This window comes from Bombus pascuorum, chromosome 12 (genome assembly GCF_905332965.1).
Source record: "Bombus pascuorum chromosome 12, iyBomPasc1.1, whole genome shotgun sequence".
Lineage (NCBI taxonomy): Eukaryota > Metazoa > Arthropoda > Insecta > Hymenoptera > Apidae > Bombus > Bombus pascuorum.
In genome coordinates, this window is record NC_083499.1 from 8,911,618 (window position 1) to 8,927,717 (window position 16,100).

Here is a 16,100-nt window from a genome sequence, read left to right on the forward strand (position 1 = left end):
GCTATAAACAAAAGACTGGGCCGAAGGCAGGTCATGAACGGTACACAGGCAACGTTGGCTTCAGGGCTTTCAGTCATAGGATAACACTGCTAGCGTGCGGATCTGGATCAGCTCAATTATATTCCGATTTGTATTTACACTTCAGTATTTAAAATATATTTTCTACCTTACAATTTATCCACGCGTTCCTTCGTATTCGCATACGTCTAATAACCTCAACAGACAGAAAGAAGGAAAGCCCGATCGATTCGGATACTTCGTTGTTAGATATCGAGTGGTTACCGCCCCGAAGAGTAAAATACACGCTGTCCAAGCGACAAAGATTAGCCATTTATTGAGTGGAAATTGACCGACGCAATTACCGGCTGGAATAACATCGGATATTAATGCAGCGTGGTTCGAAATAAGCGGTTGGATAAATCTGTACTGTCTTAACAAGGTCCTGACGCGTGACAGCGGCCATGAGGTTAGGCGGTGTATCTCGGAACGCGTCCTTAATGCACCCACGACACCGATAAAACCGTAGCGACGCTATCTGCGGAACCGCTACAGGGCCGAGATATCGGCCGGACGTGCCGGAGACCATTGTGCCTGGTCATTAATAAATTTCGGGATCAAGGTGAACCGGTGCTCTCGTTCGGGACGGTAGATTAATCCCCCGAGGGCTGCTTAATTATTCATGGTGATGAGGTGTCTGGTTGAGACTCGGTCGATAAACCAGGCATCCGAGAATCTCTGCGCACCGGTTTGCGGAGTAATTTCGTTGTTTATTCGTTTGGCCGAGCAATAGCTTGTTAATAGCCAGTTTTCTTACGTGACGTTTCAAACGATCGGCTTGAGATTTATATGGAAGTTAATGACACCTTTTGTTCTTTTCTAATGGCATGTTTGCAATCGGACGAGATTACACGGATGGTGGTTGGTAATTCGAGCAGGAAATTAAGCCTTCAAATTTGTACTTTGGAACGGCTATCCCAGGAACATCGATCGCTCTTTCGAATTATCCGCCTTATTGAATCATCAAAGATCGACAAGGTTTAGTAAAAGTACGCGTAAACATTTAATTTACTAGCGACTACGTTACACTCGCAACACCGTGCTTCTGCCAGTGTGTTGCAGCGAATATTTCAATCGTTTAGTAAGCAAATACATTTACTAGACACTGTGGACACTTGCGTTTACTCGATACTTTTGCCAAGATACAAAGTGCATCAACTCGTAAACCTATACATTTGTATGTTAAGTTTCGCATTAACGTTTCTACATTTTTACCCCTAAATTTTCAATCTTTCCTAAAAAGAAAAAATATCTCACTCGAAGCCTCTAAAACGGAACGAAAGGGAAAAGTGAAAAAGAGAAAAAAAAAAGGAAGCTGTGTGGCAATAAATTGAAAGCAAACAGTCGGCCGTCGAGACGGTCCGGGGAGCAGCAGTGTTAACCAGACGTTAACAATCCGCGGCATTAAATTCCGCCGGTCGGTCGATCGATCCCTCGGTTGCATCTGGCTGGCTTGCACAATTGGAAAGGCTGTCAGCGTCCGTGTACCGGGGAACGATGATTCTGCGGTCACTCGTCGAGGCCTCGCCGCTGCCACGGTAGCTGCTTTCCTACTAGGCTTTCCAGCCGGGCTTTGTGCTTCTATTAGCGAGCGCGCACGTGCGCCGCTACATAACTTATTGACAGTGACGGCGAGGCACGAAAGGGAAAGGGGGAGGTGGTCAGGTAGATGGAGAACGCGCGAGCCTCGCGTCTTGGTGAAAAGGAGATCCGCGGAACAGGAGAGAAGAAGAGAAACAGAGTGGAACGAGAAGAAGAAGAGAGAAACCTTTTACCGGCGGCGCATCTCGCGAACGATACACCCAGCCACAACCACTGCACCGTCCAGATGCATCGTTTTTCTCTGTCTCTTTCGCCCTAGCCACCGCCTACGTGATGGAATGAATTGGGAGAAAGGAGATCCTCGGGGAGAAAGAAGGATCTCTAGTCGGAGTCTGGTTTTCTGGCTTCGTCCAGAGGTTGATGTACGGGCTTCTTTAGCTTTTGGATTAGCCCACGACGAGAATGCGACAGTTAAGAGATTTTTCCTTCTCGATTATACTCGATTATGCTTGCAAGTTTTACAAATTGTCCGAAAGTATTTGCATTCGTGTCTGTTGAAGTATTTCTAATCTTCGAGGGACATAGAAAGGTAAACGTAGATATTATCGGAAGGAAAGAAACAGGCGAGGACGAAGTATAAAAGCAGAGATTGGTGGTCGCGAAGAGCGAAGAGAGAAAAGGAGGCAATTGCCGCGAAAAGACTGATTCGAGATGGACGACGTGCGACCACTTTTTAAACTCGTGCCACCTTCCAATTAGCAATTATTGAGACGTTTCGGCGATCGCCACGGAATCTTAAAAAGGACACGTCCGCGGGCGGATCGTCGCTATCTCGAAACTTGTCGCGTGAAAAACTTCGTCGACGCTGACTGCCTTTAATTGCGTCCGAACCAAACGTTCGAACGAAATTGGCCATCGTAGCGATAAAGAGAATATTCTGAAAAGTTGAACGTGTAAATAGGTAAACTCGATGTGGAAAGGTTCTTCAGCCTAGGATGCCGAGAAACTCTGATGGAGAAAATATCGATTTAAAGAACAATTTACCTCGATTTACGTTCCTTTCGTCCAAGCTCGTCCGAGCCACTAAACATTAAATTCACCTTAAGAGCGAGGATCGAATCGTTCATTGAAAGGTTTCAAGAATCACGTGAACAACATAGATCACGAATGCTGACCGTGAACGTACGTATATGTAAGAGCAGGTAGGAGAGAAGATTACGAAGCGGGCAGACGCGTGAGACGGTTCCACGTGTCACGGCGCGTCTTCTTCGAACGGCACAGCCCGTCTTCTGCCGTGTTCTCGGTTAATGCATCACAATCATCGCGGAACCAGGAACAAGAGCCATCAGCGAACTTTCAGAACTCTGGTCCAAGTATGATGGATGACTGTCTGTTCTTGCTCGGTTCGTGAGGAAGTTATTACTGGTTCGCGCGAGCCGAGGCTAGTCATGTCCCGTGAAAAAAACGCAGAATGTCGAGCATGCAGGGCCCCTGAAACTCCCTCGAAAACCGCCTCTGCTCCCTCTTACTGCGCTTCGAGTAATTGGTTAACGAGCCCCGGCAATCTCGCGTCCGATCGACGAACCCCTTTTTCTTACGTCTCATTGAATGGAGTTTCTTATCCTACTGCCGGATGGAATTGATCTTTCGTGATTTAATTTTATTTAAAGGAGAACAATCGATTCGAGAGATCAAAGCGAAAGTGGCGGAAATTCGTTGATATTCCGGAGCTTTCGGGAATTCTTAATCTCGCTAATGGACGTTCGTTACGATCGAACTTCTTACACGTAGCGTTCATTTTCTCAGGACTCGCGTTGGAAAAAACGACTAAATGAAAATCACTCGCTTCTCGATGAAATGAAAACAACCGATCGATCGCAAAAAGACTAGAATTTAATCATAGGTTATGGAACGAGGCAAAGTCGTGCGAAGCAGCTTATAATTGCACGCTGGCGGAAGCGGGATAGACGAAAACTGTATGATTTCCAGCGAGCGTCGTTTACAATGTAGCCTGGTCAGCATTTTGTCGCGATAACTGGTTGAATTAACGAGCGCCGTTCCCGTTGCTCGACCGCGCGAAACTGGAATTTCGCGTCGTTCGTGATGATTTATAAATAGGTCGTTCATAGGCGACGATCAAGGCCTTGAGAATGTCCGCTGACTGCTGACACCTCATCGATATAAATCCTGATTCTTGATGGCGTGTCGCGTGATTTGAATATCCGTGACTCGCGGTTCAAAGCACCTCTTCCATCGTTTTACCCACGATGCTACCGCCGTGTCTTTTTCTCGTTTGACACCGGTGATAGGATTTTATTCGCGAGGTGGAGCCACGATTATTATAGTCATCCTGAGCTATCAAATTTCACGTTATCGTAAATAGTTCGTAATTTCGATTCGTAATTACCAGTCGATGATATTCTAGGAAAAGAGATTGTCAACTTTAATTCAACTTTATTCTATCAACGGGTAAGTGATATCCTCCAAGTCGACACTTGCGTGCAGTTTCCGCGTTATAAAGGGTAATCCTAGTTCGACACTGCGATCATCCTGTTGAAACTCCCAATTTTATTTCTATCTTATTTCTATCCATCTTCGCCGAAGACTCTAATTCTAATTGTCCAAGGTCGTTAAATGTTTTTTCTGTTATTTCTTCTTGCATGGAAACCACTGATTTTCTCGTTGACGACGCTTTACATAATCGGAATTATCAAGCATCGCTTCCATTCTACAACGTACGAACCCAGAAGCTCTCGGAGAGGAGAGTTTCGTCTCGATCGGTGTTTCTCGCGATTGCGAAAGCCACCAGCTGGCATAATTTCACGTCAGACTCGCGGCATACGTGCCCGGCCGTAATTAGATTAATACGCCGCGAAATTGGATTAAGAAAGCGAGGCGACGGCAGCCAGCGCCGCGGATACGACAACTTTTTCGTGAGAACGCCACGAGGGTTAATTAAGGCCCGACAGGCCGGGTGCGAACGACTTGTCACGTACGAGTAGCCTATCTTTCTTCCTCTTACCCTTTCTTTTTCTCTCTCTTTCTCTTTCTATACCCTCTTGTTGCTCCCTCGTTGCCTCCTCTAGCCCGGCTCTCTCCTTCTTCCGATCGCCATTTTGGTTCTTTGTCGTCGAAGACGATCCAACACGGCCGATCGTCGTCACAGTCCGCTCCTTCGAATTAATTATTTATTTGTACTGTTAATTCGTTTCCTTAGAAAATTAGTACTTCTCTCGTAGTACAATAATATATTTAGAGATCGACAAGCATCCACCGACATATTTCATCTTTTCTAATTTCCCACTACCGTCTTAATTTCTTATTAATTTCGTCATTAAGAATAAAATTTGTCTTCTTTTTCTTCTTTTTTTTTCTGTTAACTTCGCTTCTCTCGGCGTTCTCCTCTTCTTGTACCCTCGCATTGACCCAAACCCTTCTGCGAATCTTTCAGACCGTCCGCTCACGGGACGAGCCAGCGTGTAAATCATTTCGAAAATGGATACGTGCGCGCGTTACTCGCGTGAGAGTCGAAAAAGAGGCTGGGAATAGAAAGAGAGACCGAGGGAAGATACGATTATGGTAATACCCTACAGGCGTGGCTCGAAATGTGATTACTGGAACGAAGACTAATGCGTATCGGCCTTGGGAATTTTCAGCGTGTTATCAAGCGAATCTTGACGAGTCTCGACATCGTTTCTTCAGTACGCGAACACTCCTTTGACCATTTAATTTCGATCAGAAATTCGAACCAGACCAATTACGTCGTGAATCAAAGGAGAAAATTCGGGCGTGTCAATCTCGAAGACTACGATTCTTACGAGTGTGTGCATCGCGGTATTCGGATAGTTCATTGAAACGTGAATTCGCTGCAACTGCAGCCGCCTAATCCTCTTTGAAACATTTATTTTCTTCCAAGATCTTATCTCTGCCTAACGTACAACCATATCACGATCCTCGCGAACCAACGTACGCACCATTAAACCACCTTGACTTTTACGGACGCCCTGTTCCTGATAAAGTCGACGTAGGGCTGGAGCAAAGGGTCAAAGAGTCTGGTGCGTTGTCGGTTGTCGCGGGACAATCGTCGCGTTGCGATGGCTGGTGTTGAAATCTCACGGAGGAAACAAAAGGATCGTAGAGGGACGCGGTGGTAGCTAAGACAGACTCGAGCACGGTGAAAGCTGGCTCGGGCCGTGGCGTATAATTCGAGGGCATGTCGATAAATCAGCTCGTGTTCGCGTACACTAGAACGAGAGGATCGATCGTAGGGGAGCGAGATCGACGAAGAACGCGGAGAGACGCCGCGGCGCGCCATGCGTTACGACACACGCTCGTCTATTCGTGGGCGTCCTGCATGTATCACGAGTGATCGAGTACCGCGTCGATCGCGGCTCGCCACGATATTCGAGGGCGCCGCCTTTGGGGCTGTGCGATGGTTTCGAAAGCGTTTTTTCAGTTTTGCAATCTTTTGCTTCTTTTCTTCTTCTTTTTTCTTTTTGTAGAGTAGAAGGCGTGGCAGTTTAAGTTTTTCGATATGGAAGTTTCTAGCTTTGAAATTAATATTTTAATATTGTAGATTTTTTAGATGAGAATACCAATTTTCAGGTACCAATTGTCGATAAAAATTTTCAAATTTATTCGAGCGAGTCCTGGAGAAAATTCGAGGTATCTAAATGCGTGGATATCATTTTAACGCGGTCCGTCGACCTCCATAATACACGGAATGCCGTTCGCCGACTACAAACTCGCGAACTAATTCCTCGCCACGCACCGAAGGCCGTGTAACAATAAAACATTACGATTAGACGCCGTGTTTCCGAGTTTGCGACCGTTTGCCCGCTCGTAGGCGTCACCCGTGCTGTATATCGTCATCGAGCCTGATAAGTATCGTAGCAGACTATCGTGAACCTCCCGATCCCTTCGAACACAAAGTCCACCTTGGAATCTTTAATCGTATTTCAAGAAACGATTCGTATCTGCTCGATGAATCTTGCCCTTCCATTGATCCGCCACAACTCCTTTCGATCGCTCTATTGTTCGAATTTTCCAAGATAATTCCTAAGTATTGTATCGTGAAACATTGCTTCGATTAGAAAATAGAAAATACTTGATATTCTTCGTTATTTTTACCAGATACTCCGTCGATAATGTTCTTTCCATTCTTCGATGTAAATTCCACATGGCAAGCAACAAATAACTCGTGATAAAAAATTACCGATTAATATTAGTGTTTGTTGAAGTGATCGCCACTTCTAAGAAAACTCTACATCTGGTCTTCGGTTTTCTTAAGTGCTAAGGTCATCGATAGCGCATAGACAAAAGAATGCGTCGATGACAGACCATGAGCGGTACACGTGCGACGTTGGTTTCTGGGTTCTTTTAGTCTCAGGGTAACATTGCTAGCCTGAGGATCTGGACCAGCTTACATTGTATTCCACACTTTGTACTTTAATATTCACAATATATATATATATATATATATATATATATATATATACTTACAATACCTTACAATTTACCCACGCGTTTATTTAATTCCACATACACCGAATAACCTTAACAGTGTTTCATTGTGAATAGGATTTTCCTCCGCTGCTTCGGACGAAGCGGATTCGAGGTACAGGTAGAGATAGTGAAGGGTACGATTCGATTAGAAATTGGGAAATATCAAAAAATCGTGCCACGATTTACTCGAACTAGGTACAACCAGTAGCCGTATACGTATAGACAGCTACGTAAAACAGCGTTATTCTCGCGCACATAGCATCCCTGAGAAAGATGTCTCCTGCACGGTTCTAAACGGGCAGATTCCTTCAGAACCGTACACGTACACTCCCATCGGCTCGAAAGAGAGGAGGATCGCGGCTGGCTTCGGTGTGTATCAGATACAATGCGATCCGTCTGTTCCCGTATCGCGTAATCGCCTTATCACGGGAACACGCACGCCGGCGAACGAACATAACGGTTTCCTGCGTTCGATCAAAGCACAAGCACCGTTCCAAGAGGAAAAAATTCCAATACAAATTTGCATCGAGCCGCTCTCGCGCCCGCTAGAAATCCACCGTGAAAGCTTATGTGTGTAGTACACTGGAAGGAGATTCTCGTTCGACCAACAGGGAAATAGAGACAGTAATGAAATACAAACGGGTGAAAGAGCGAGACGGAGAAAGCGCGGTGCGGTCGTGTAAGAGAATGCAGGACAGGAGGAGTGTGTCGAATAACTTCCTAGAGGCGCGCCTGTCACGACGCCCCGGGTCATTGGTCACCCGGTGCTTATCTGCGGCTGGCTGCGGGCCATCTCGGAGGCCCCCTTTCAGACGGCTCGATTTTCACCGCGCGATTTCATTATCCCTCGATCCATGCCACGTACGCTTCTCGCCACTCTGAATGGGCCTTTCACACGGCCAGGCGATAAATTGCGACCAAGGATCGCGGTGTTACAACGATCCGGCATCTGGAACCAGTGCGTCGCTTCCGTGTGTCCACCATATAGCCCTTGCCTCCAAGGGTGAACAGCGAAATTTGCGAAATTGTGAAATTCCTCTCGACCAGGGCACGAAGACTCCTTTATAGGTGTTGATTAAGATTTGGCAACGAGTCGTTCCACGGAGAAAGAAACTCGATGCGTGTAATATATATGGAAAACAGTGACAGAGAACGTGCAATTCGGACAAAATAATACGGTTAAAGCAACCCCTAAACGTGAAACAGAATGTAACTCAACTATTCGATTCCTAAGGCTAATTTCGCCACATCGATCTACCTAAACGAAAAGGATAATTGGCATCGCCAAGCGTTCCGTCGACCCGAATCGAACCGGACCAAACGGTGATTTATATAATCCTTTGGGTTATCCGATATACACGTCGCAACGAGAGGTAACACGGAAGCATCGGCGCGAGGGTACTTCTGTCGGAGTACGCCCGTTCCCAAGCGTTACGACATCGCGGAATTTCCGTGGCGATCGCGCGGCATAACCGTGAAGCAATTCGTCCGAGGGAATCGCTTTTAACGCGATGCTCGATCGCTCGGTCACGATCGGTGTGCCCCTTCCTCGCCATCTCTACGTACTTTCGTGAAATCCGAAACAATCGACGACTCCGCCCAGCTATATACGTACACTCGTTAGGTAACCTGGCTTTGAGATACGGTGCCTATCGTTCGACCGCGTTAATCGTCGGTTACACCGATGATACGGCCCTACGAGGAAGTAACGGGAAACGGGCCCACGATCGCGGCCTCTTTCGTCGTTCCAGTTCGACTCTGCGGGCCAAGCCGTCTTTCGATTGGTCACGGACGCGTGTATTATCCCTGGAGGCGTCGCTTTTAATCATCCAGCTGGAAACGTTTCTCGAAGACGTTCCGATTTGTTCGAGTTTGCGGCTTCTTGCGAATTATCAGCTAAAGAGTAACCGGCCAGGTAAAACCGATCGGTCGATATCGCGTACCTTGAATGACTTAACGCTCAAGGTGGAGGAGGTTTGATAGATCGAGAGTTAGTGTAATTTAGCACTTTATTTGCACTTGTTGTATAAAAGTAAGGTTGGATGTCATGAACACGGCGGTTGTAAGATCTTGTTGAGAGTGAGGTATTTCACCCGCACGGTACGATGTTCTGATGACGACTGACTTAGTATATCGCTGATTCTCTTCACCAACCGTTGGGTCTCGTCCGTCCACCGTGCCTTCCCGGGCAGGGTTTTTCCCTGACCTCGGAATCATCAGCTCGGGGAGGGCAGGTACTTTGGAATTTCACAAAAACGAGATAGGTGCTGGTCGAGCCATAAACGGACGACCACTCAAAATCCCGAACACGGCTTTTACGTTTCGTACCGATATAGTAGCGTTAGAAGTTTACGATTGAACTTGGACACGACAATTTGGATACTTCGTAAGAGCGATGTCTACTCGGAAACCCATAACGGAACCAATTCTGACGTATCGACGTCGGTTTCTGTTACAGATGGAGCATAGAGGCGCGGCGTCCGATCAGCAGGAGCATCAGTAGCGATACTCGATCGTCGGGGCCCTGAGCGGGCCCTCAGTCCGGGGACGTCGGCATCGGGGCCCGTGCTCGCGAGAAAGCTGGGCGGCGTTGCAACGCCGCGATGGCCGCGACTGACGGTCAGATCGTCGTTGCGGCGGCACGCTGGGCCGAGGAAGCGACGTACTTGCGCGAATTCGTTTCCAAATATCGTCTTCCGGCGGTGATCAAGATCACGAAAGGTCAGTACGGTGGCCTGGGTGTCCCGACGCTTCCAGCGCCCAGCCTCCAGAGTACGGCCCTCCTGGTATCCGCTGGACGTCGGCGAAAGATCGTCGCGCAAGCGGTGAAGATCAAGGAGGGACGCAGAGTTGTGGGCGTAGGGCCCAGGCTGGCCATCCCAGACTCTTATGCCGGCTACTTCGAGATACTGAGCGAGGAAGGTAGAGCCGTTCGCGGGATAGAGTCCGTGAACGAGCTGTGTCGAAGATGTCCCGAGGAAGGAGCTCTGGTCCGGGAGACGGTACGTGGAATAGCTTGCAGAGTGGACGACGACTCCGGTATAGTGGTTCCGGAAGGAACGAGGACCCTAGCTGCCGGGGAGACGATTGTAACAGCTGGCGAGGTTAGTCTGCCCGGTCGTGGTAGATTTCTGCGCTGCGTCGACTGTCGAGGAGAGAGCGTCCTCCTGGGTATGGAGCTGCGCGGACGTTTCAGCGCCCTGGCGCGCGAGGACAATATCAGCGGCGTGCACACAGCTCGAGCGTTGCTGAGCAAGCGTTTGCCGTTGACGGTTAGACTGGTGCACGGTCAACCACCGAGGGGATTGAAGTCATCGTCGCAATTCGTCCCGGAGCTGAGGTTGCTATCGACCTTCGAGGAGGAACACGTGTTTGCCTTGCCGTTACAGAGAGAAGGGGCTGCCGTGGCGTTACCTCTGGCCGCTCCGTTGAAGCTGGTCAAAGCGCGAAACGAGGAAGCTCTCAGATCGATGCAGGAGTTCACGAGGCTGGTAGAGCGCGCGTCGCGTCTCGTTGCCGACGTGGCCGATCGCGCGCACGTGCTGGATGGCCGACTGGGGGAGAGCAAGCCTTCCAGGCAGACTAGAAGCGGATCCGGTTTCCTCAGGCGATCGTCGACCAATTCGGATAACGGGCCGCCGAGTCACCACCGGAACAACGCCAGCCATCACCATCATCATCATCACTATCACAGCAATGGACACCAGGCGTCCTCTGGACACGCGGGCTACCGGGACGAGAATCGTGTGCCACCGTCCGCTTGCACGGAGGAGTACGACGAGATCGATCAGATTTACGACTATGTCCGCGGGTTCGCGCCGCTACCGAAGAGCGTCAGGTCCCCTTACGAGAGCCCGTTGCCGGGGGCACAGGGGTCCAGTCCACCTCTGACGCCGGTCACGGTAACGATCGCCCCTCTGCTCGACGACAGACCAGAACCACCTCCCATAGAGACCATACCGACCAAGAAGATCCAGGCAGAGAAGAGGACCAGACGCGCCGTCAAGGAGGCTCCACAGCCGAGAGCCGAGAAGCCGCCGCTGGCGAAGCTCTACGTGAAGAACAGCGGAACTCAAAGGGGACGTCCTTTGATGAGGCAGAAGAGCGCGTCGCCATTGAAAGAAACGCCACCCGGATACAAGGGTGGATCTCCGCTTTTTAACATCAGATACAAGAGTTTGACGAACCTGCAGCAAGCCATGGAGCTGGATGGAACGTTGGATTCGAGCCATTCCGGGGGAAGAACATCGGGGGACTCTGGTGCTGGTGCTAAGCTACCGGAAAAGAGGTACGAGCAATTTTTCCAATAGCTTGTTAACGAGGTAAACGAAGGTAGGGTAAAAGTAAGAATCGAGAATCGTATCGAGAATTCGCAACGGAGTAATCGGAAATTGTCTTATCGTTCGCTCAGATCGCGGCGTTTGAGTAGACCACGCTCGCTCACGAATTTAGTGTGGGAGCTCCGCGGCGGAAGTGGCCTTGGCTGCGCGAGACCAGAAACCCCGCCACCAGCCACAGCAGCACCGTTGCCGCCGACTAAATGTGGACCACGTTTGGCTGTCACCGTTGTGGCACCCCGGCGTGTTGGCACGCTCTACCTCTAACTCGTGAGTACCGTTTCTTCTTACCAACTTCTCTTCCTCGCCACAGACCCATCCAATAAATAATTAACAGGCCTTAGCGCTTCGGAATAGGGTTGAAAGCCAAATTGTCACCTCCTAATCGAACTTGCTGAAAGAACATTCCAACAAAAGTATCTGTTCAAACGTATAAATACTTCCATCAGCGTCTTCCATTTCTATTTTATCCATTCACATAACGTCGATGACGATTGGGATAGAAAAAGGTTGGTGGGAACAGACGTGCATTGGTTACAACGCAGTTAGAACGTAATTTGTCTGGGAATCGTAAAATGTACAAGATCGTAGGCCAGGTCGAGGCATTAACGAAGCGCTTTACTGGCCGTTATAAGAGGTGGGCAAATGTTTCCCTATTGGCCGCGACTCCTTATACGTTTAATCGTCCCCTGCGCTCTCGTCATAATCTCGCGTCTCGGAAACGCACCTGCGCCGTCCAGGAAGCGGCCAGATCCTATTGCGAATTATTGTTGTTATCCTGAGGTGCCTGCACCGCGTTGAAATGGTAACTTTTGCTACTTTGCCCCTTTTACCAATTAACGGGAACGTAACGAACTCGAGCCTCCTTTCGTTTTGATTCTCTGGCTAATGCAAGGTGCACGCAATGCATGTTCCTTGGGTATTTCTTTTTCATTTCTAATCGGAAACAAAGTGTATTGAGCGTAACTACGTGTTCAATTATTTTTATCGAAACTTAAAGTTTATCCGGGTAGAGTCATGCGGTGGGTATACGATTCAAAAATACGTTTGGGTCTTGCCTGAATTTAACTGTTCGCGTGCAACGTTTAATCATACTTGAGTGTTATTATACACCCTACGCGACAACCATGTTATTCAACTGGAATGCAGATCTCATCTCCGTTTAACTTAATCTACATAGGGGTTTATTATATTCAAACGAATCCCTGCATTTGCGTGCCACTATGCTTTTGCACCTTCAAATTTTTCCATCAACGTGTAAATATCAAGAATCTTGTAATCGTTAGAAACCAGCCGTAAACCTAACCGGTGATATCTCGATATATCTCGTAAGAACTGCAAGATATCGACACTGCAGTTCTTTCCATTCTATGGGAATAAGAACTGCTAAAAAAAACGAGAAAGTCCTGGACGCGTGTATGATCCCTTTCTCGAGGCGTTGGGGGCGAGGACAAGAACGCTTCCGGCGTATCCTGAGTTGTGGAAATTAGCGAGGTCTAGGCGGGTTAATCTGGCGTGTCCTAACCCTGCTCTCGGCTAGTTCAGTTCGAACGAGCGAAAGAAAACGCCAGGCTAAAGGGGGCGGGAAAGAGAGCTGCGGACGAAGATGAGGAGGACGTCGCAGGTGGAACGGAGACGGTGAGGAGATAATGAGGGAATCGGGAAACGAGAGAAAGACGGACGGTGAAGATAGTCGGTGGATCGAGCAAGCGGACAGCCCGGGGATACGTAACGTCATCCTCGCTCGCCGCGGCGATATAATAGCCCTGGTTTGCCTCGAAGCCGCTCCGTGAGCGGAATTAAACGAGAGCAGGTTCAACGGCTGAACAAACCGTGGCTTCCGGTCGGTGTTCCTCGTCGATCGTCCGCGTTTACCCCTCTCGCAATAAACTCAAACTTGGCAATGGTGACTTCTTCGTTCGCGAACTGGATTTTTGGTTAGCCGGACGGATGAGTTAGAATTTTCTTAAAATTTTGCGTGTAAAGGATCTCCGCGTGTTATCGGCGCGTAAATGATAGTCGTTCGTTTTAGAAAGAAAGGTACCACGCGACTTCTCCTCGTCTCAACGACCCCTTTGCTCGCTCGAATGCAGTCAAGGCTCGCGATGGATGCTCGAGGTCAGCGTTTCCTGCTTAATTAATTAACCAGGCGAGCATCGCCTGGCCTCCCCTCTGTTTCGACCAAGGGACACTTGGTAATTTTCAACTGTCGCGGTTTGATTATGCGCGTGCACGCATCCAGGCCGTGAAGCGCCTGCGGCTAGCCGCAAGTGACAAGCATACGTCCGGCAATTTCGCATAAAACACTGAGATAGCGCTTGAATGCTCCTTAAAACCACTGGAATCAAACACCTTAGGACCTCCAACTTCGGTATTTCCGTTCGTCGAAAAATAAGATGCGATGGGAAATTAATAGAAAATACATTCTTTATCTGCTCGTAATATCGCTATTAACGCGTATGATATTTGTAACGCGTAAGAAATTTTCAAATTCGCGCAAGATGCGCAGGTAGTCGTTACGAGACTAACAAATTTGCATAGGATGCTCTAAGTGAGACGTAGCGGAGCGTTTGCGTAAACCAAAGTTGTTGTATCGCGACGCGAAGTCTGGGTGGTGCTGTCTCATGATTGATGAGTGAACAAGATGGATCTGTGGTAGGTTGCTGTCGGAGGAAAGTAACCACGTTCCCTTGTTCGTGTCAGGTTTGGGCTTGCGCTCTCGCGTATATCTTCATTGCGAAACTGCAAACTCTTGGAATCATCAGTTTCGATTATAACTATTATTACAACGAAAGCTATTTCCATGTCTCAAAGTGTAAAACATTGCTCTCCTTTCTGTCTGACGGATTTCTAGGTTCTGAAGAAAGTATTCTCGATGGTATTCCCTTTCGTCGATGGTATTTACTAGATCGAAAAGGCAATAATATTTCAAAGTCTAAAAACTTTCCAATCCTTTCACCCTCTATAAATAAAAGCTTCCTTTTTCATCTTATTTTCAAGATGAAAAAGAAGGAATATTTTCAGATCTGGTCGTTAATGATAATAAACCAGAGGCATGATCGATTCGCCTGGCAGAGTTTTTCACAGTCGATTTCGTCATTAGCATAATGGAGACGTGGTCACGTAAGCCACGCTCGCTCGAAGTTAAACGGTGGATGAACTGCGAGCGTTTCTCGCTCGCGAGAAGGACGTTTCCGCGGGATTATGATATCGAATTCGCGTGCCGACCGATAATAACCAGCTCGTGCTCGAAGCTGGTTCAGTCTCGCATCAGAAAATTAATAACCAAAAAAGAAACGAGAAAAAAAATGGACAATGATGAAACGAATGGCGATGGACATGGTCGGAAATCACACTGTCCCTTGATTGATGTCGGATTAACTACCGACATTTACGAAGCTGATTTATTATTACAGACGGTCTTGCGTAATGCGATACACACACGGAACCGTTCATCTTTCTAATACGAGACCCGTCTTATGTTCTCCTTTTATGAACATTCATCAGCTACGATTATTCGATGCTGAAGGGCTGTTGTCCGAGATCGGGAGTCAGGATAGTCCTTCCATTAGAAGGTGAAGGTTAAGGCGAAGTTTTCCGACCCGTGAATAGCGGTGATTACAGCCTTTCGAAGTCTCAAGAACGAGTTACATTCGTTTTGTTTTATAATGATGCATTAAGGTTCGCTAAAAAATATAATCCGTTGTATCCTTGATCCAGTTTGAATTATCTGACAGAACGCGGAAATTTAAAATCCTCCAATACGATTTGCAACTTTGTCCATAAAATCCATAAAATTCCTCAAAAATTAAACAAAGAACGGCATGTTTCTATAAAAAAAAAAAAAAAAAAAAAAAAAAGAAAACAACGATCTCGTTCAATATCGAAGGACCATCCAACGAAGCCAGAAGCACGATCTCGGAAATCGTTGGCTGAGTTGACCGCGGGCGGAACCGTGCACCGACGTTGATTAATATCAACAAATTCTACGACACGTTCCTGCGATTACTCGTGCCCGAGGATCTTTCCGGAATTCTGAACGCTGGCATTACGATGGAAATTGCTTGATCCTGAGTCCCGACAGACTCCACGCTCGATATTATTGACCGCGATCTATATTTTCGAGCGATCCTGCTTCCGTTGCATCCGCGTCTCTCCTAGGTTTACCGGAGCTGCGGATTTCATGGATCTCCGCTCAACATCCTTAATAGCGAGCTCGTAGTCGGTTTATCGAGGTAAACGATGCCGATCCAATCATCGAAAGCAACTGTATTGACCACGAAGATCAACGGCGCTGATCGTTTATTGAGGAAACGCGTGGCGCCGTTTCGATCTTACAAATTGCTCGATTATCGTCGACCGGAACGTGATTTGTCCCAAGAAAGTTAAAGAACCGGATTCTTGAAAAATAATTACAAAAGCAAGAGAACAGCGTAGCGTTAGCCCATTAATTATTAAATCATCGATCAACCGAGATAAAGTTTTTTTCCTAGTTCCTTGGCAGATGCTGAGTTCCTGTAATCGAAATAAACACAGCGATACCGTGATATTGCTAACAGAACAATATTTTCTTGCGCGCCATTGCTTAACAGCCGTAAGCGTACACCATTCGGTAGTATCGGAACGTTCGATTAAGTAATTACCTTGTAAATGACCAAT

The 16,100-nt window shown here is 47.7% G+C and overlaps 1 protein-coding gene across 3 annotated transcripts in view; it reads left to right on the top strand.

Annotated features, from left to right (window-relative positions):
- Nucleotides 1–16,100, top strand: part of LOC132913034 (uncharacterized) — a 143,669-nt gene that overhangs the window by 100,231 nt on the left and 27,338 nt on the right. For all 3 annotated transcript variants that reach the window (XM_060970948.1, XM_060970946.1, XM_060970949.1), the window contains 2 exons: nt 9,563–11,392; nt 11,516–11,711. In XM_060970948.1, the coding sequence (XP_060826931.1) occupies nt 9,708–11,392; nt 11,516–11,708 (1,878 nt within the window). In that variant the 5' untranslated portion in view covers nt 9,563–9,707 and the 3' untranslated portion in view covers nt 11,709–11,711. The remainder of the gene's footprint in view (nt 1–9,562; nt 11,393–11,515; nt 11,712–16,100) is intronic.